General features: G+C 68.8%; 5 protein-coding genes across 5 annotated transcripts; 2 read left to right on the top strand and 3 right to left on the bottom strand.

The window, feature by feature from the left end:
- Nucleotides 1-648: 648 nt before the first annotated feature.
- On the bottom strand, nt 649-1,098 carry AURANDRAFT_15622 (hypothetical protein; the record flags this gene model as incomplete). The annotated part of the gene is made up of 1 exon (XM_009033975.1): nt 649-1,098. A coding segment is annotated over one exon (450 nt), but the record flags the coding sequence as incomplete, so codon positions are not given.
- Nucleotides 1,099-3,414: 2,316 nt separating this feature from the next.
- On the bottom strand, nt 3,415-6,185 carry AURANDRAFT_69589 (hypothetical protein; the record flags this gene model as incomplete). Its single annotated transcript, XM_009033974.1, has 3 exons — nt 3,415-4,485; nt 4,686-4,976; nt 5,182-6,185. The coding sequence occupies 3 exons, from the start codon at nt 6,176-6,178 to the stop codon at nt 3,473-3,475; spliced, it is 2,301 nt and encodes a 766-aa protein (XP_009032222.1).
- Nucleotides 6,186-6,600: 415 nt separating this feature from the next.
- On the top strand, nt 6,601-7,110 carry AURANDRAFT_60494 (hypothetical protein; the record flags this gene model as incomplete). The annotated part of the gene is made up of 1 exon (XM_009034514.1): nt 6,601-7,110. One exon carries the CDS (start codon nt 6,601-6,603, stop codon nt 7,108-7,110), a length of 510 nt encoding a protein of 169 aa, XP_009032762.1.
- A 327-nt stretch (nt 7,111-7,437) lies between these two features.
- Nucleotides 7,438-12,992, top strand: AURANDRAFT_70498 (hypothetical protein; the record flags this gene model as incomplete). The annotated part of the gene is made up of 4 exons (XM_009034515.1): nt 7,438-8,963; nt 10,250-10,421; nt 10,509-11,396; nt 11,632-12,992. The coding sequence occupies 4 exons, from the start codon at nt 7,438-7,440 to the stop codon at nt 12,979-12,981; spliced, it is 3,936 nt and encodes a 1,311-aa protein (XP_009032763.1).
- A 21-nt stretch (nt 12,993-13,013) lies between these two features.
- On the bottom strand, nt 13,014-18,279 carry AURANDRAFT_35793 (hypothetical protein; the record flags this gene model as incomplete). Its single annotated transcript, XM_009033973.1, has 4 exons — nt 13,014-13,684; nt 14,639-15,067; nt 16,021-16,434; nt 17,384-18,279. 4 exons carry the CDS (start codon nt 17,970-17,972, stop codon nt 13,218-13,220), a joined length of 1,899 nt encoding a protein of 632 aa, XP_009032221.1.
- Nucleotides 18,280-18,369: the final 90 nt, after the last annotated feature.

Raw genomic sequence — 18,369 nt, 5'->3', positions numbered from 1 at the left:
GGTCATGTTCGAGAACGACCAGGTCGCGGCCGTGACGCAGTGGCTCTTCTGGCACAAGGGCAAGAAGTTCTCCTGGTTCGAGCTCGACCACTGCATCATCGCGATCATCTCTTCCTTCCGCAAGATGCTGCGCATCGACATGCAGATCGACGACGAGCGCACGCGCGACGACGAGGATCTCGAGGATTTGGACGAGACGCAGTCCAAGGAGGGGTCCCTGGCCTTCACGCGGCGCCTCGTGAAGACCGTCGTCGGCCGCGCCGAGGACGACCTGAACCGGCGCATCACGCACCTCCACGACAAGGTCGCGGGCCTCGACGCGAAGATGGACGCGGTCCTCGCCGCGCTCGGCAAGTCGACGTCGCCCGTCGTCCCCGCGCGCGACCTCGAGCCCGACGGCGCGGAGGCGCACGCGTCCCTGGCGAAGATCGCGAAGAAGAGCCGCGGCGGGACATCCTAAAAGTTTGTGGAATTTACGCGCGCCTAGCAGGACGTCGTCCAGGAGAAGAGCGCGGACCGCGTCGAGTTGTCGTAGTAGTTCGTCTTGTTGCGGTAGTTGCGCGCCATCTGCTTCATGTCGGTCACCTCCTTGCAGAGCACCAGATCCGTGCGGTAGGCCTCGAGCGTCTCTTCCACCGTCGCGTGCATCTTGCAGACGCCGCACCGCGCGATCTTCGCCAGCTCCTTGGGCGCGCCCGTCGCCGTGCCGAGCTTCTCGACCTCGCGTAGGATCGCGAAGCCGTCGACCAGGCGGCCGAAGACGACCTGGCGGCCGTCGAGCTCGGGCCGCTCGTCCAACAGGATCTGGAACTGGGAGTTGTTGGAATTCGGCCGCCGGCTGTGCATCGTGAGCACGCCCGCGTTCGTGTGCTTCAGCGTGTGGTTCTCGTCCTCGAAGTCGCGGCCGTAGATGGACCGCCCCCCCGAGCCGTCGCCGCGGTCGACGTCGCCGCCCGTGACCGCGACGCCGGGCTCGACGCGGTGGAACACGGTCCCCGCGAGCTCGAGGCCGTCGCCCTTCTCGCCCGTGATCAGCGACAGGAAGTTCTTCGCCGTCCGCGGCACGACGTCCTCGAAGAGCTCGCAGATGAGGCGGCCCCGGCCGGCCTCGTGCGTCGACCGCTTCGGGATCTCGACGTCGAGCCAGACGTGGACGCCCGGCCGCCGCGCCTCGCCGCCCTCGTCGTCGCCGCGCGTGCGGCCGATGACCGCCGCCGCCTTGGCGAGCTCCTTCTTCCGCAAAGCCTTGATGCGCTCGCGCTCCGCGAGCTCGCGCTTGAGCTGGCCGAAGGCGTCCACCTCGCACTCGCCGTCCTCCTCGCCGTGCTCGCGGTCGCCGTCGTCCTTCGCCTTCTTCGCCGGCGCGTCGTCGACGTCCTTCCAGGACCGCGCCTTGGCCTTGCGCTTCGTCGAGAAGTTCATCGCGGCGCTCTCGGCGGCGCGTGTGCGGCAGCGCAGGCGGGCGCGAGTCGCAGGCGCGGCGCGGCGGCAGCGGCGGCGCAGGCGGGCTGCGGCAGCTCCGCCGGCGCCCACTCCACAGCGAGCGACACCACCGCCGCCAGCCGCGCCAACCACCGCACAAACTCGACACCCCGCGCGCCCCGTCGTCGTCCCGGCCGCGCCGCCGCCGCGCGACCATGTACAACGGCATCGGCCTGCGCACCGTGCGCGGCTCGGGGACGAATGGGTACGTCCAGACCAACAAGGCCTTCGTCAAGGCCATCAACGTGCGCACGGCGACGGAGCTGAACCGGGGCGGGCTCAACAAGGAGGAGGCCTGGAAGGCGCAGACGTCCGCCGAGGGCAACGCGGAGATCTGCGAGCACAACGCGAAGCGCGCGATCGAGGCCGAGGTCTTCGAGCTCCGCGACGAGCTCGAGGACCAGGGCCTCGACGAGGACGACATCGACGTGCGCTGCGAGGCGCTGCGCGCGAAGCTCTCGAAGCAGCTGGCCCAGAAGGCGTCGCGCCGCGTCGGCACGGACTCGCACGCGGCCGCGGAAGCGAAGGCGCGCGACGACGCGCGGCTCCGCGACGCGTTCGGCATCAAGAGCGACAGCTTCGTGGAGGGCGCCGCCTTCGACCGGGAGCTCCAGGAGACGCTCAAGGCCGAGCGCGCGGCGAAGCGCGAGCGCGACGACGCGGAGCGCGCGCGGCGCGACCGCGAGCGGGAGCGCGAGGCGCTGGACGCGCGGGAGCGCGAGCTCGCGGACCGCGAGCGGCGCCTCCTGGACCGCGAGCGCGACGACCGCCGCCGCCAGGAGGACCGCTACGAGGCCCGGGACCGCCGCGACGCGCCCCGGCGCGACCGCGAGAGCGACGTCAAACGGTCGCCGTCGCCGCCGCCGCGCGGCGAGAAGCGCGCGGGCGACGGCGGCGACGACGGCCGCGGCGGCAAGAAGCGGAAGCGCGACGGCGAGGCCGTCGCCAAGCCCCGCTCCGACTCCGTGTCCTCGTCGTCCTCGTCGTCCTCGTCCTCGAGCTCGTCGTCCTCGTCGTCGTCCTCGTCGTCCTCTAGCTCCTCCTCCTCGAGCTCGTCGTCGTCCTCCTCGTCGTCGTCGGACAGCGACTAAGCGCGCACTTAGAAATCGGCGCCCAAGACACCTACTCGGCGCTCTGGGTCATCTTCCAGTAGCCGAAGCCGACGGCCGCCAGCGCGACGACGACGACGGGCGCCATCATCGCGCCGCCGCCGCCGCCCGCGCTGAGGAGCTCGTCCTTCTTGTCGAAGACCTCCGAGTGCGGCGACGTCCAGGCGCAGACGTCGGACGACGCCTTCTTCGAAAAGGCCGCGACGACGTCCTTGGCCCACTGGTCGAGCGACTTGTCGCCGCCCACGGTGTCGTTCTCGTCGACCTCGACGCGCTGGAGCGCCCGCGTCGAGCCGCACTCGCCGAGGAGCTTGTCCGTGAGGCGCGGGCAGTTCTGGAAGGTCTCGTAGTCCGTGGAGCCGAAGCCGAGGACGCAGTGCTGGCAGCCCGCGAGCGGCTGGCCCTCGGCCGCGTAGAGCGCCGTGAGGAACGTCGTGTAGTTGGACGGCGGGTCGCCGTCGCCGTAGGACGACGTGACGACGACGAGGAAGTCGTAGGCCGCGGCGAGGGCGCCGAGGCCCTTCTTCGCCGCCGCGTCGCCGGACATGAAGTCCTTCGAGGCGTCGAAGTCGACGCCCGTCCAGGCCTTGCTCAGGCGCTTGGCGTGGCGCTCGCTGCCGCCGGATTCCGTCCCGAAGATGACGCAGACCTTGGTCATCGTGTGTGCTCACGTGGGCAGGGCGCGAGGGTGCGAGAGCAGAGCTGAGGTGTGATTTAGCGTTACCAGACTCGTAAACTTGCCGGCAACGAGAGCTTCAATCACGGGTCGAGCGGCCGAAGCCGCCGCGCTTCCGCCGAAGCACCTCGAACAACAGCGAACAAGGCAGACGATCAGGCAGTTAGAGGGGGGAGAGCGCGCGCGCGGCGCCGGGCGCGCGCGCCTACTTGGACGGGTAGAACTTCTTGCCCGAGTTCGCGTGGTCGACGAGGAGGTCGCAGGGCGCGAAGCGGTCGCCGTACTCGTCGGCGAGGCGGTTCATCTTGTCGACGTAGGTCGCCGCGCCGACGGCGTCGAGCATGCGGAAGGGCCCGCCCGTGAAGGGGAGGAAGCCGACGCCGAAGACGGCGCCGAGGTCGCCGTCCGCGGGCGTCTTGAGGATGCCCTCCTGGAGGCAGACGGCGGCCTCGTTGACGAAGCGCGTGAGGTAGCGGTCCTGGATCGTCTCCACGGAGAGCCCGGCGTCGCGCCGCTTGACCTCGGACTCGACGTACGCGTTCGCCTCCGCGTTCGGCGTCTTCTTCTTGCCGTCGTAGACGAAGAAGCCCTTGCCGGACTTGCGGCCGAGCCAGCCCTTGTCGACGACGGCCTGGAGCATGGCCGGGTCCGCGCCGGCCATGCGGCCCCCCATGGTCTCGTCCGCGAGCATCGTGCGCTGCACGTGCAGCCCGACGTCCGCGCCGACCTCGTCGATGAGCGTCACGGGCCCCACGGGCATGCCCAGGTCCAGGATGGCCTCGTCGAGCTGCTTGGGCTCGACGCCGTCCTGGAAGAGGGGCGCGAGCTCCGCCATCATGGGCGCGAGGCACCGGTTCACGTAGAAGCCGGGCACGTCCTTGACCTCGATGCAGAACTTGCCCTGCTTGATGCCGACGGCGAAGGCCGCGGCCATGGCCTTGGGGTCCGTGCCCGCGTGGGGGATGATCTCCAGGAGCTGCATCTGGGGCACGGGGCTGAAGTAGTGCATGCCGAGCACGCGTTCCGGTTTCGCCGCGCCCGCGGCGACCTTGGCGATGGGGATCGCCGACGTGTTCGTCGCGAGGACGCAGGCCTCGGACACGAGGGGCTCGACGCTCTGGAAGACCTTGTGCTTCAGGTCCAGATCCTCGAAGACGGCCTCGACGACGACGTCGGCCGTCGCGGCCTTGCGGAGCCACGCGGCGTCGCCGCCGCCGCCTGGGCAGGACAAGGGTGATTCAACGTCGCTTCAACGTGAGTGTTCCGCGCGCGCGCGTTCCGGAAAAAGCATCCACGCTTCGAGACCAATCCGAGAGATGATCGCTCGTCCAAAAATCAGCCGAAACGAGTGGAAAACGGCCGAGATATGAGCCTTTGAAGTTGGGAATTTCGCTCTCTTGTCCTGCCCTGGCCGCCGCCGGGGCCGTCGTGGTAGCCCATCACCTTGGACGTGATCGTGTTGCGCGTGTAGTCCGTCATCCGGCGCCGCTTGACCTTCTTGGCCAGGTTGCCGCCGACGTAGTCGACGCCCTTGGCCAAACCCTCGGGCGACGCGTCCTTGAGGAGCACGTTCAGGCCCTTCTCCGCGGAGACCTGGGCGATGCCCGCGCCCATGAGGCCCGCGCCGAGCACGGCCACCGTGTCCAGCGCCTTGAGCGTCGCCGGGTCCGAAGCGTTGCCGTAGCGGTTCTTCTTCGACGCCGTGATGCCTGCGTGGAACTCAAATCTTCACCCCGACTTCGACGCGCGCGTCATCGAACGGTTCGGACCAGCCTCTTCGGCCGCGCTTCGAGAACTCGACGAGAGCAACCGATCCGTCCAAGAATCAGCCGAATCGACTTCGAATTGACCGAGAATTTCAAGTTTGGTCGGGGACGTCCCGAACCGGCGGTCGATTCCCACGCGGCGCGACGCCGTCGAAGAGGCCGATGAGCGCGGACGACTCGGGCGTCTTCGCGAGGCGCACGAAGGCCTTGGCCTCGAAGGCGAAGGCCTCCTCGGGGCTCTTGCCCAGCCCGTGCTTCACGCAGTCCATGATCTCGTAGGCCGCCGGGTACTTGCCGCGCGTCGTCTTGTCGACGGTCTCCTTGGCCTTCTTGAAGACGAAGTCGCGGCCGAAGCTCACGTCCTCCGTGGCCCAGCGCATCCACGACTTCTTCTTCTCCTTGAGCTTCAGCGAGCCGTTGCCCAACGCCGCGGCCTTGGCGACGGCGAGCCGCTCCAGCGCCGCGGGGTCGCAGACGGCGTCGACGAGGCCGAGCTTCTTCGCCTTGTCCGCTTTGACCTCCTTGCCCTGGAGGATCATGGGCAGGGCCTCCGTGAGGCCGATGAGCTTCGGCAGGGCGTAGGTGCCGCCCCAGCCGGGCAGGAGGCCCAGCTTCACCTCGGGCAGGCCGAGCTTCGTCTTCGGGGACGTCGACGCGACGCGGTAGTCGCACTTGAGCGCCCACTCGAGGCCGCCGCCGAGGCAGGCGCCGTGGATGGCCGCGACGATGGGGATGTTCGTCGCCTTGAGCTCGGCGAACATGGTGTGCCCGCTCAGGCAGATGGCCTCGAGCGAGTCCTCGTCGCCGCTCGCCTTCTTCGCCGCGAGCATGGAGATGTCCGCGCCCGCGATGAAGTTGTCGGGCTTGGCGGAGATGAAGACGGCGGCCTTGACGTCATTTCCGCGCGCCTCCATGAGCTCGCTCCACATCTCCTGGGCCTCGGCCTGGAGCGCCGGGTTCAGCGTGTTCATCTTCGCCTTCTTCGCATCGAGGCGCACGATGGCGACGCCGTCGGCCGTCACCTCGGGGTCCCCGGCGAAGAACTCCCAGCTCCGCGACCCCTCGGACGCCACGGGCTGGGCGCTGAGCCGCCGCCGGCCCGCGACGGCGACCTGGCGGGCAGAATACCGCAGTAGCGAGCTCATCGCGCCGAGATCAAGAACTCAGTGGCAGAAATTGCTCATTAGGCTCTCATTGCCTTCAACCTCGGTGTGCATCGGCGCCGCGCGGCGACATCCGAGGCCTGCGTCGTGTATTGCGCGCGCGATGCGCGGCCGGGCCTCGGTCGACCGGGCTGGATGTCCAGCGCCAAGGGTCTGCGCTCTCCCGCCCAAATTTCGACCTTATGGGCCCCTTCTTCGATTTTTCCGGAGGGTTACCTAGCTCAGCACCACCCAGCATCGCGAGTAGGCATGCAGCCGACGGGCCTCGGGACATGGTGCGCTTCGAGAACGCCAGGACGGATGCGCACGCCGCTCGAAATCTGCAACATGCAGGCTTCATGCGCCAAGTCGCTCGCGAGCTTGAAGACTCTCGAGGCTTGAGCACCGAGTAGCAGTCCGCGACGATGGCCCGCTCCGCGCTCTACGCGCTCCTCCTCACGGCCTGCGCGGCCCTCCGGCTCGCGCCGGCGGCCCCGCGGCTCCACGCCGGCCGGCGGCGCGCCTTCGCGCTCGCGCCGCGCACGCTCTTCGGCGGCGCGCCGCCGGAGGAGGAGTCGAAGCCCGCGGCGCCCGCGGGCGGCGGGTCGGGCATGAGCGTGCCCGGCATGGGCGAGATCTCCGAGGAGGAGATGAAGCTCGCCATGGAGTTCCGCGAGAAGATGTCCGCGAAGATGAAGGCGGTCGTCGTCGAGGGCACGGGCCTCGGCGGCAAGGTCAAGGTCACCTACGACGGCCAGGGCCAGCCCGTGTCCGTCGAGGTGCAGCCCGACGCGCTCAAGGAGGGCGAAGAAGCCGTCTCCGCCGCCGTCACCGACGCCGCGAAGAAGGCGCAGACGGAGGCGCTCGGCAAGATGAAGGGCATCATGATGGAGATGCAGAAGGACATCGCCAAGACCCTCGGCGACGGCAAGTAAGAAGGTGGTGGCGTGCTTCCGGGGGGAGGGGCGCCGCTCCGCGGCGAGCGTCCCGCGCGGCGGAGCGCAAGTGAGCGTCGCGCGCGTCGGAGCGGCGCGGCGCCGCGGGACGGGCCGACGGCTCGGCGACCCCCGTCGCGGCGCAGCCGGTGCCGCGACATCGGCGACGCGACGGCGGCCGCGGCGACGCGCGCCTACGACGTCCGAGGTCCGGTCTGGCGCGCGCAACCAACTGCACCTTTGGATTCCACATTCAACAAAGCCCTCGGAGGCGTTTTTTAGCGCCGCGCTCTCGTCGTCGCGCGGCGCCGCCGCGCGCGCCGCACGATGACGACGCCCGTGCTCGAGGAGCGGGGCCTCGTCGTGCCCGACGGCCTCTTCGAGATCCCCGACGCGTCGCCGAGCGGCGCCGACTTCCAGATCCCGAGCCAGTTCGACAACCCCCGGGGCCAGTTCCACGGCACGTCGACCTTCGGGCGCAGCGCCCGCGAGGACGCCTTCTCCTACCTGCGGTCCATCGGCGGCGGCGGCGCCGGCGGCTGGGAGGTCGCCTGCGGCGGCGCGGCGCGCTGGTGCGCGTCCGGCCCCGGGCCCGAGCGCTACGAGCTCGGCGGCGAGGGCGACGGGTCGTTCGGCACCGCGCCGCCCGTGTGCGCGGAGTTCCGCGCGCCCATGCGCAAGACGACCAAGGGCCGCACGGCCGAGGAGACCGTGCGCGAGCTCACGGAGCGGACCTGGGGCGGCGCGACCATGGGCGCGGTCGTCGCGTGCAGCGTGCGGTCGCAGGAGCAGTACGCGATGCCCCGGGCGCTGGACGCGTGCTACGGGTCGCAGTTCGCGCGGGCCGAGCGCTTCGAGAAGGACCCCATCGACGTGCGGGCCGTCCCCGGCGCCTACGAGGACGAGATCCACTTCGCGAAGACGACGGCCACGACGAAAGCCGCGGGCAACGCGCACAAGAGCTACACCATCGGCGAGAGCGAGCGGCGCGTGGCCTTCATGGAGGGCAAGGAGGGGCCCACGTCCTACATCGACATCAACGGCGAGGGCTCCTTCTACTACGACGTCATCCTCGCGGAGAAGAAGCGGCTCCAGACGCGGCGGCCCTACATGCTCTGCGGCGTGCCCCGCGAGTGCTGCCCCCAGGAGATCCCGAAGCGCAAGCCGCTGCCGGTCTACGAGCACGCGGGGCTCCACAAGGTGCTGGCGGACCCCGCGTCCGCCAAGGCCGTCCGGAGGCACGGCCCGGACCCCGTCGACGCGGACGGCGACGACCGCCACAACCTCGCGCGCGCGTGGTGGCCCAACGCCAAGCCCGGCGCGTCCTGGCCGCCGCCGAAGCGGCGGCAGCCGGGCAAGAAGACGGTCGTGCGCCAGCGCATGTTCGGGTCCGCGGACCGGCTGGAGCTCATCGACGGCATGCGCCACGCGGGCAAGCTCCGGTGCGCGGACGGGCCGGGCCCCTGCGCCTACGACCCCTGCGACCCCAACGCGCCGCCCATCACGGACGAGGCGCGGGCGTCGCTGAACCTGACCTGCGGCTACAAGGCGCCGCCGAAGACGCCCGGCGGCCGCGCGCGGAAGAAGGCCGCGCCCATCGTCGTGAGCTCCGAGGGCATCCTCGCGCCCAAGAACCTCATGGGCTTCCCGCGGCCGCCGAACTGGCTCGACTACCCGTCGCCCGCCGGGGACAAGATCCTCACCATGGTGTCGCCCGCGCGCCGCGACGTCCGGAGCTCGAAGTCGCGGCGCGACCTCAAGTCGTCGACGTCCCAGCGGCGCGTCCACGCGGCGGACTACGCCCTCCGCTCGTCCTTCTCGTCGCCCCCGCCGGAGCCCACGCCCGCCGCGGCGTAACACGCGCTCAGGGGACGCCGCGCGCGGTCGTCACGGGCAGCCGCCGGCACTCGGGCGGGACGTCGTAGCCGAAGCGGCTAAAGTCGTCGAAGTAGAGGTAGCAGGCCGCGCGGCGCACGCCGGCGTCGCTTCGGAGCGCGGCTTGGGCGCGGCGCCGCGCGGCCTCGAACGAGAGGCGCTCCGCGGCGACGGCGCCGTGCCTCCCGAGGGCCGGGTCCCACGGCAGGGGCGCGCCGACGCGCGCCGCGAGGCGCCGCAGGTCGTCGTCGAAGGTCTCGAGGCGCCCGACGAACCCGGGGCGGAGCGGCGCGACGAAGGACGCCATGGGCCACGCGTGCTCGAGCACGGCCTCGCGGACCAGGCAGCCCTCGCCGCCGGCCGCGCGGGCGTCGCGGTACGCGGCCAGCCCGGGCCCCAGCACAAAGTCCGCCAGGAACGCCCGCGGCCGCGCCGCCGGCGCCGCGCGGAGGAAGACGGCCGCCGCGGCCGCGGCCGCGGCGTCGCCCGCGCACCGCTCGGTCAGCCGCATCTCGATCTCGCCGTAGGCCGACGCGAAGCGCGCGAGCGGGTCGCGGACGAAGGTGAAGGTGACGGCGGGGCCCGCCGTCGCGTTCGCCCAGACGTGGAGCATGTGGTGGTGGAGCGCGTCGTTGCCCGCCTTGAAGACGCGCACGTAGGCCAGCCGCGGCGCGCGGACGACGAGCGGCGTCGGCCGCCGCCGGCGCCACGCGCGCGCGATGGACGCGTCCGTGGGCGCGGCGGCGACGCCCGCGGCGGCGCGCGCGCGCGCGAAGAGCTCCGCCACGTTCACGGCGCGCTGCTCGCGCACGGCGCGCTCGAGGGTCGTCGTGGCGTTCCAGGCGGCGGGTCGCGGTCGCGGCGGTCGCGTTGGCGGCGCGGCGAACGACGTGAGCGCGAGCAGCAGCGTGCCGGCGATGCAGGCGGCAGCGATGCAAGCGGTGGCGCAGCGGCGCCGGCGCATGCCTCCTCACATGGGTCGATGGGCAGCCATCGTGCCGTGTGAAACGAGTTTTGGTGAAGTCGTCGCCACATGCTTGCCCATCTCTCGCGCCCGCGTCCTCCTGACCGCTCGCGCGCCGTTCCGTGCGCTCGTCGCCCCGACGCTCAACACAACAAATCGACGCGTCACGATGTCTCCGCCGCTCATGGCCCGCGTGAAGCGGTGCCTCGCCCACCCGGCGCTCCGGCGCCTCGCGCCCGTTGGTCGCGACGCCTTAGCCGTCTTCATGTATTATTACGTGGGTATCGCCGTGCTCAAAAGGCTCGAGGAGTGGCACACGGGGAAGACGATCTACTTCCTGTCGATGACGCTCACGACCGTGGGCTTCGGCGACGTGACGCCGACGACCGTCGCGGGCAAGTGGTTCGTGACCGCGTACGCGCCCGCGGGCATCGTCCTCGTCTTCTCCATCATCGCACGCTACATGAGCGCCGTCCAGGGCTGGCTTCGACGGGGCACGGAGGCTTTACCGCGGCGTCCGAAACCCGTCGTCGACGTTCGAAACCCGTCTCGCGCGTAGGCGGCCCTGGCGCTCCTCGGCGTCCGCGTCGTCGACACGCGGAGCCTGCCGATCGACGAGTACCGGCCGCGCGACGTGTCGCGCGTCGTCAAGTACTGGAAGCGCTACCTGCTCGCCGCCGCGCCCGTGGCGCTGCTGCTCGCGGGGTTCGTGGTCGGCGTCGCCGAGTTCCGCAAGGGCGACGACGAGCTCGAATGGTCCGACGCAATCTACTTCGCGGTCATCACGTCGACGACCGTCGGCTACGGCGACTTTAACTTCCACCACTCGCGGGGCCAGCGCTTCACGATCGCGCTGTCCGCGTACACGATCCTCGTCGTCGTCGTCCTCGCCAACTCCATCGCGGAGCTCTTCGCGATCCGACGGCGGCAACTTTTACGGGACGAGGACGTCTGCGACTTTGGCCCTACTCCTTTGGACCTCGAGGAGATGCTCCTCGACAAGTACGCGGCGCTCTCGGCGGAGGACGAGCGCGCGGGCGCGGAGCCCGCCCTGTCCGAGGCGGATTACGTCGTCGCGACGCTGGTCAAGGCGGACATCGTCGACGACCAGATCTTGTTCGCCATCCGCCGCAACTTCCACTGGGACGCGCTCGCGGGAGCCACGAAGTTCTCGACGATGATTACCGCCGAGGACGTCCACGCGCTCCCGAAGCGGCCGTCGAGCGCCCAGCTCTGGGTCCCGGCGAGCCTCCGGGGCTCTGGACGCGCGCCGCCGGACGACGAGCCCTACGACGCCTGGCGCGCGCGCTACTGGGAGCCGCGCCTCGCCGCGCGCCGCGCGGAGCGGAGCGAGCGGCGCCGCGAGCTGCGCCGCCGGTCGAGCGCGTACGCGTGGGCCGCGGCCGCGGCCGCGAGCGACGCCTTCGACGACGACGCCGAGGACGCGGTTTAAGGTGTCGGTACGAGTGTGTGGAGCAGTGTGAGCTGCCCCAAAGTCGCCTCGACGCGTCTCTAAACGTAGAGGGGCGGGGAGGAACCGCAGGGCGGGAGGCTGAGGGGCCTCACAGGCGCCAAAAGTCGCCAAAGGTCCCGCGGCAAAACCTCACAGCATGACGCGCTTGCTACGCGTCGTCTTGCTCGGCGCCGTCGCGTCCGCGGGAAAAACGCGGCGGGAGAAGCAGGCCGGCGCCGCGGCCGACGCGCCAATTAAGAAAACCATCGGGTCAAAGAAGGGCCCGCCGGCGTGGTGGAATTTGGGCCACGGCATCGGGTGCCCCTTCTTCGAGGCCGAGGACCCGGGGTGGCACTGGGTCGGCCCCCGGGGCGCGAAGCAGACCTGCAACGCCACGCAGAAGAAGCCGCCGGAGAAGCGGGCCCGCCTCTGCCGCCAGACGGGCGCTTCCGGCGTCGCCGCGGCGGACGCGTGCCCAAACGCGTGCGTCCGCTGCTGCGCCGGCGCCTCGTTCCTCGACGCGTCGCCCGGCCCGCGCTGCGACGCCGTCGCCCGCGAGTTCGCGGACGCCGCGGCCGCCGCGGCGACGCTCGAGAGCTTCTGCGACGACCCGCCGCCGCGACGGCACGACGACGCGAACCGGACGCACTACCCGGGCCCGCGCGCGGTGGAGAGCGCGTGCTTCGGCATATTCCAGGAGGCCCACGTGTCCGCATCGCCCGGCGACGCGGCGCTGAGCCGGGACATGCAGGCGAGCTGCTGCAACTACCAGATTTTGAACCGCGGGCGGAGGAACGCGTCCGCGATCATCCGGGGCACGATCGAGGACACGCGCCGCTACCTCATGTTCCCGCGGTCCCAGATCGAGGCCGCGCGCCACTACGCGGCGACGTCGACGCGCGACGTCGACCTGAACTTCATGGGGCGCCTCTACGACGGCGACGGCGACGACGGCGCGTCGCTCCTCGACTACGCTTTACGGAAGGACTACGACCCCGTCGTCTTCTCGTCGCGCGTCGCGGCGCGCATGCGCGCCTGGGTGCTCCCCTTCGTGAAGCGCTACTTCACGGCGGACTCCGTGCTGCTGGACACGTCGGTCAAAGACGCCGCGACCCACGTGCCGCTCGGCGCCTACGACCGGTCCGTCGGCGGCGACGGCGCGCTCGCGGGCTTCCGGCCCATCGCGCTCAACTTCACGACGGGGGCCACGACCTGCAAGAAGGCGACCTGCGACCCGGCCTACTACGAGAAACTCGCGCGGTCCCGGTTCACGCTCGCGCCCGCGGGCGACATGCCCTGGTCCCTCCGCTTCTTCGAGGCCGTCATGGCCGGCTCCGTCCCGATCCTCTCGAGCAAGGAGCACGCGGGCCGCAACCACGCGGAGAAGACGCTCGGCTACAAGTACCTCCTCGTCTCCGAGTACGTCGCGCGGCGGAGGCGGTTCCCGGGCGCGGCGCCCTACTGCGCCGAGTGGGCGGACCACAACCTCGCGATCTTTCTCGAGCACCAGTCCTACATCGAGGACCCGGCCACGGTCCGCCCGCGCCTCGACCGGTGCCTCGCTGAGGGCTTCGCGTGATTACTTTATGTCGTAGTCTCGGCGGACTCGGCGCGGCGGGATTGAATTAATTCGAACGAACGAACGTGGTCGTAGTCTCGGCGGAGCGCGGCGGCGGCGACGTCTCGAGGATGCGCGCGCAGGCGCCGGGCATGAGCTTGCAGAGCGAGAGGATGTGGATGTCGTCGAGGTCGTGGCCGTAGGGGTCGGCGAGCTTCTTGGTGGTGATGTTGATCGCGAGCGCGGCAAGACTTAGGCTACACTCGCGCGTCGAGGCACGCGAGGTTCTTCCTCGCATCCTCGTCGCCCTTGGCAGCGGCTCGCTCGAACCAGTATCTGGCTTTGCCGACGTCGACTTCCGTGCCTTTTCCATCGCGGTACCAGCAGCCAAGGTTATACTCTCCATCGGTATAGCCTTGATTCGCCGCGAGCGCGTAGTACCGGACCGCTTCTTCAAATTTCTTCTCACAGTAAAGTAAAACCCCCAAATTGTTTTGCGCGTGTGCGTCGCCCCGGTCCGCGGCCGCGCGATACAGCCGCTCCGCCTTCTTCTTGTCCAGCTTGACGCCTTCCCCGTCCTCGGCGTCGTACATTTCCCCCAGAAATGCCATCGCGTCCACGTCGCCGAGCTCCACGGCGCGCCGGTAAATCTTTGCGGCTTTCTTATCGGATTTCACGAGGCCCAACCGACCGCCGCGGTACGCACTTCCCAAAAACGTAATCGCTTCCGGCACCTCGTTCTCCACATGGCGGCGAAGACGCGCGAGGTTTTCCGCGTTATCTTCCGGGTACGGTACACGACAGAGGGGACACGCGTTGGTGCCGATCTTGCCCTCGCACGATCGGCAGACCTTTCGGCAGCAACAGCAACGTAACACCCACTCAGCATTCACGTCCCACTCCTCGAGGCAGATCGGGCACCGCGACCCGTACCGCGCAGACAGCGGCTCTCGCTCCGGGTTCGCTTCGCGCCGCGCACGGGCGGCCTCGTGTTCCGCCGCGATGCGCGCGCGGACCTCGTCGGCGTGCGACCGCGGCGCGGGGCCGTAGAACACGTCCCGCGGCGGCGACGGCGCGCGCGTCGGCGCTTCCGCCCGCGCCGCCTCCGCGGCCTGGATCTTCTTGCAGACCTTCCGGTGGCCCCGGTCGCGCCAGTCGATGCGTTGGCAGTCCGTCGAACAGTAGGCCGTCGTGCCGCAACCTGCGCAAGCCTTGGCTTTGTCGGCGCCGCAGATCGTGCAGGTCTTGAGAGTGTCGAGTTTTTTGCCCTTCGCTCGGGCCATGCGATTCTCATACTCCAACTTCTTCTCCTGCCACGACATGACTCGGGGCGCGTCCTATCGCCGCTCCTCTCGAGGTCTCGACTCGACTTCGCGAGCTCGCAAAGGCAAAATCGCTCAAAGCCTACTCCAGGCCTAAGCCCACCCCTCAAGCATCGCGCTCATGTCGTTCTCCATGCCCCCCTTGGCGGCGTCGTCGTCCTTGCGCCAGGCGGGCTTCGCGTTCAAGAATGCCAGGCACCAGACCACGAAGGTCGGCGCGGAGAGGCGCGCGGCGACACGACGCCAAGGCCAAGCGCGACTCGCCCGCGCGCAAGAGCAGGATCTCGGGCCCGGGCGAAGCCGCGGCGTAAATATTGTTAGGCTCTATGCTCGCGCGTCGAGACGCGCGAGGGCACCTTTAGCATCCTCGTTGCCCTTGGCAGCGGCGCGCTCGAACCAGTACCTGGCTTTGCCGAGGTCGACTTCCGTGCCTTCTCCTTCGTGGTAACAAAGGCCAAGGAGAGTCTCCCCGGGGGTAAAGCCTTGATCCGCCGCGAGCGCGTAGTACCGGAACGCCTCTTCATGTTTCTCCTCAGAATCAAGTAACTTTCCTACATTGCATTGCGCGACCGGGTCGCCCCGATCTGCGGCCATGCGATACAGCCGCTCCGCCTTCTTCTTGTCGAGCTTGACGCCAGTTCCATGCTGGTGCAATATCCCAAGGTGTACCATCGCGTCCACGTTCCCGAGCTCCACGGCGCGCTTCCAAATTTTCGCGGCTTTCTTATCGGATTTCACGAGGCCGAAGTAACCGCGGCGGTACGCATTTCCCAAACTTGTAATCGCTTCCGGTACCTCGTTCTCCACATGGCGGCGAAGCTGCGCGAGCTGCTCCGCATCGCTTCCTAGCGGTAAACGACAGAGAGGACACGCGTCGATGCCGATCTTGTCGTTGCACGATCGGCAGACCTTTCGGCAGCAACAGACGAGAAGCACGCCCGGCAGATTCACGTCCCACTCCTCGAGGCAGATCGGGCACCGCGACCCGTACCGCGCCGACTGCGGCTCCCGCTCCGGGTTCGCCTCGCGCCGCGCCCGCGCCGCTTCGTGTTCCGCCGCGATGCGCGCGCGGACCTCGTCGGCGTGCGACCGCGGCGCGGGGCCGTAGAACACGTCCCGCGGCGGCGACGGCGCGCGCGTCGGCGCTTCCGCCCGCGCCGCCTCCGCGGCCTGGATCTTCTTGCAGACCTTCCGGTGGCCCCGGTCGCGCCAGTCGATGCGTTGACAGTCCGTCGAACAGTAGGCCGTCGTGCCGCAACCTTTGCAGGGCCGGGCATCCTTCTTCCCGCAAATCGTGCATATGTTGAGCGCCAGCTTCGTACGGGTTTTTCGCGCCTCGTACTCTCGCTTCTTCTTGATCAATTCCGGGTCCATGGCCTCTTACCGCGCGCGTCCTTGCGTCGCTCCAGGCTCCTCGGCCGATCGCAAAGGCAGAATCGCTCAAAATCTTACCCCGGGTAAGCCCACCCCTCAAGCATTGCGCTCATGTCGTTCTCCATGCCCCGCTTGGCGGCGTCTTCTTCCTTGCGCCAGGCGGGCTTCGAGTTCAGAAACGCGAGGCACCAGACCGCGAAGGTCGGCGCGGAGCGGAACGCGGCGACGACGACGCCAAGGCCAAGCACGACTCGCCCGCGAGCAACTTGAAGCGCAGCATCTCGGGCTCGGGCGACGACGCGGCGTATAGACTTAGGCTACACTCGCGCGTCGAGGTCCGCGAGGTTCCTTGTAGCTAGCTCACTGCCCTTGGCAGCGGCGCGCTCAAGCCAGTATCTGGCTTTGCCGAGGTCGACTTCCGTGCCTTTTCCGTCCCTGTAACAGCAGCCAAGGTTGTTCTCTCCATCGGTAAAGCCTTGATCCGCCGCGAGCACAAAGTAACGGAACGCCTCTTCAAATTTCTCCTCATGGTAAAGTAAAATCCCTAAATTGGATTGCGCGACCGCGTGGCCCCGATCTGCGGCCATGCGAAACAGCCGCTCCGCCTTCTTCTTGTCCAGCTTGACACCACTTCCATTCTGGTACGAAACCCCAAGAACTACCATCGCGTCCACGTTCCCGAGCTCCACGGCGCGCTTCCAAATCTTCGCCGCTTTCTTATCGGATTTCACGAGGCCCAACAGACCGCGAAAGTACGCCTCTCCCAAAAACGTAATCGCTTCCGGCACCTCGTTCTCCACATGGCGGCGCAGACGCGCGAGCTGTTCCGCACTATCTTCTGGGCACGGTAGGCGACAGAGGGGACACGCGTCGATGCCGATCTTGCCCCGGCACGATTGGCAGACCTTTCGGCAGCAACAGACGCGAAGCCCCCCCATAACATTCACGTCCCACTCCTCGAGGCAGATCGGGCATCGCGACCCGTACCGCGCAGACAGCGGCTCCCGCTCCGGGTTCGCCTCGCGCCGCGCCCGCGCCGCCTCGTGCTCCGCCGCGATGCGCGCGCGGACCTCGTCGGCGTGCGACCGCGGCGCGGGGCCGTAGAACACGTCCCGCGGCGGCGACGGCGCGCGCGTCGGCGCTTCCGCCCGCGCCGCCTCCGCGGCCTGGATCTTCTTGCAGACCTTCCGGTGGCCCCGGTCGCGCCAGTCGATGCGTTGGCAGTCCGTCGAACAGTAGGCCGTCGTGCCGCAACCTGCGCAAGACTTGGCCTTGTCGGCGCCGCAGATCGTGCAGGTCTTGAGAGTGTCGAGTTTTTTGCCCCTCGCTCGGGCCATGCGAGTCTCATACTCCAACTTCTTCTCCCGCCACGACATGACTCGGGGCGCGTCCTATCCCTCTCGACTCGACTTACTACAGTACCGCGACCCGCAAGGCAAAATCGCTCAAAATCTTACCCCAGGCTAAGCCACCCCTAGAGCATCGCGTTCATGTTGTTCTCCATGCCCCCCTTGGCGGCGTCGTCGTCCTTGCGCCAGGCGGGCTTCGCGTTCACGAACGCGAGGCACCAGACCGTGAAGGTCGGCGCGGAGAGGAACGCGGCGACGACGAGGCCAAGGCCAAGCACGACTCGCCCGCGCGCAACTTGAAGCGCAGCATCTCGGGCTCGGGCGACGACGCGGCGAAAAAGTTAGGCTATAATTGCTCGTCGAGGCGCGCGAGGGCACCTTTAGCATCCTCGTCGCCCTTGGCAGCGGCGCGCTCGAACCAGTACCTGGCTTTGCCGAGGTCGACTTCCGTGCCTTGTCCGAGCCTGTAACAGCAGCCAAGGCTGATCTCTGCAAAAGTTTCGCCTTGATTCGCCGCGAGCGCGAAGTACCGGAACGCTTCTTCATGTTTCTTTTCAGCATCAAGTAAACTCCCTAAACTGTTTTGCGCGTACGCGTCGCCTCGGTCTGCGGCCATGCGATACAGCCGCTCCGCCTTCTTCTTGTCCAGCTTGACGCCACTTCCATCCTCGTACAATTCCGCAAGGTGGCTCATTGCTTCCACGTCCCCGAGCTCCACGGCGCGCTTCCAAATTTTCGCGGCTTTCTTATCGGATTTCACGAGGCCGAAGTAACCGCGGCGGTACGCAGTTCCCAAAAACGTAATCGCTTCCGGCACTTCGTTCTCCACATGGCGGCGCAGGCGGGCGAGGTTTTCCGCATCGCTTTCTGCGCGCGATACACGACAGAGGGGACACGCACCGATGCCAATCTTGTCCTCGCACGATCGGCAGACCGTCCGGCAGCAACAGACGCGTAACATGCCCATATCATTCACGTCCCACTCCTCGAGACAGATGGGGCACCGCGACCCGTACCGCGCAGACAGCGGCTCTCGCTCCGGGTTCGCCTCGCGCCGCGCGCGGGCGGCCTCGTGTTCCGCCGCGATGCGCGCGCGGATTACGTCGGCGTCCGACCGCGGCGCGGGGCCGTAGAACACGTCCCGCGGCGGCGACGGCGGGCGCGTCGGCGCTTCCGCCCGCGCCGCCTCCGCGGCCTGGATCTTCTTGCAGACCTTCCGGTGGCCCCGGTCGCGCCAGTCGATGCGTTGGCAGTCCGTCGAACAGTAGGCCGTCGTGCCGCAACCTCGGCACGCCTTGGCCTTGTCGGCGCCGCAGATCGTGCAGGTCTTGAGAGTGTCGAGTTTTTTGCCCCTCGCTCGGGCC

The sequence above is a fragment of the Aureococcus anophagefferens genome, assembly GCF_000186865.1.
Source record: "Aureococcus anophagefferens unplaced genomic scaffold AURANscaffold_1, whole genome shotgun sequence".
NCBI classification, from domain to species: domain Eukaryota; class Pelagophyceae; order Pelagomonadales; family Pelagomonadaceae; genus Aureococcus; species Aureococcus anophagefferens.
Note: the sequence above shows the minus strand (reverse complement) of the source record. Positions and strands in the feature narration are given on the sequence as shown.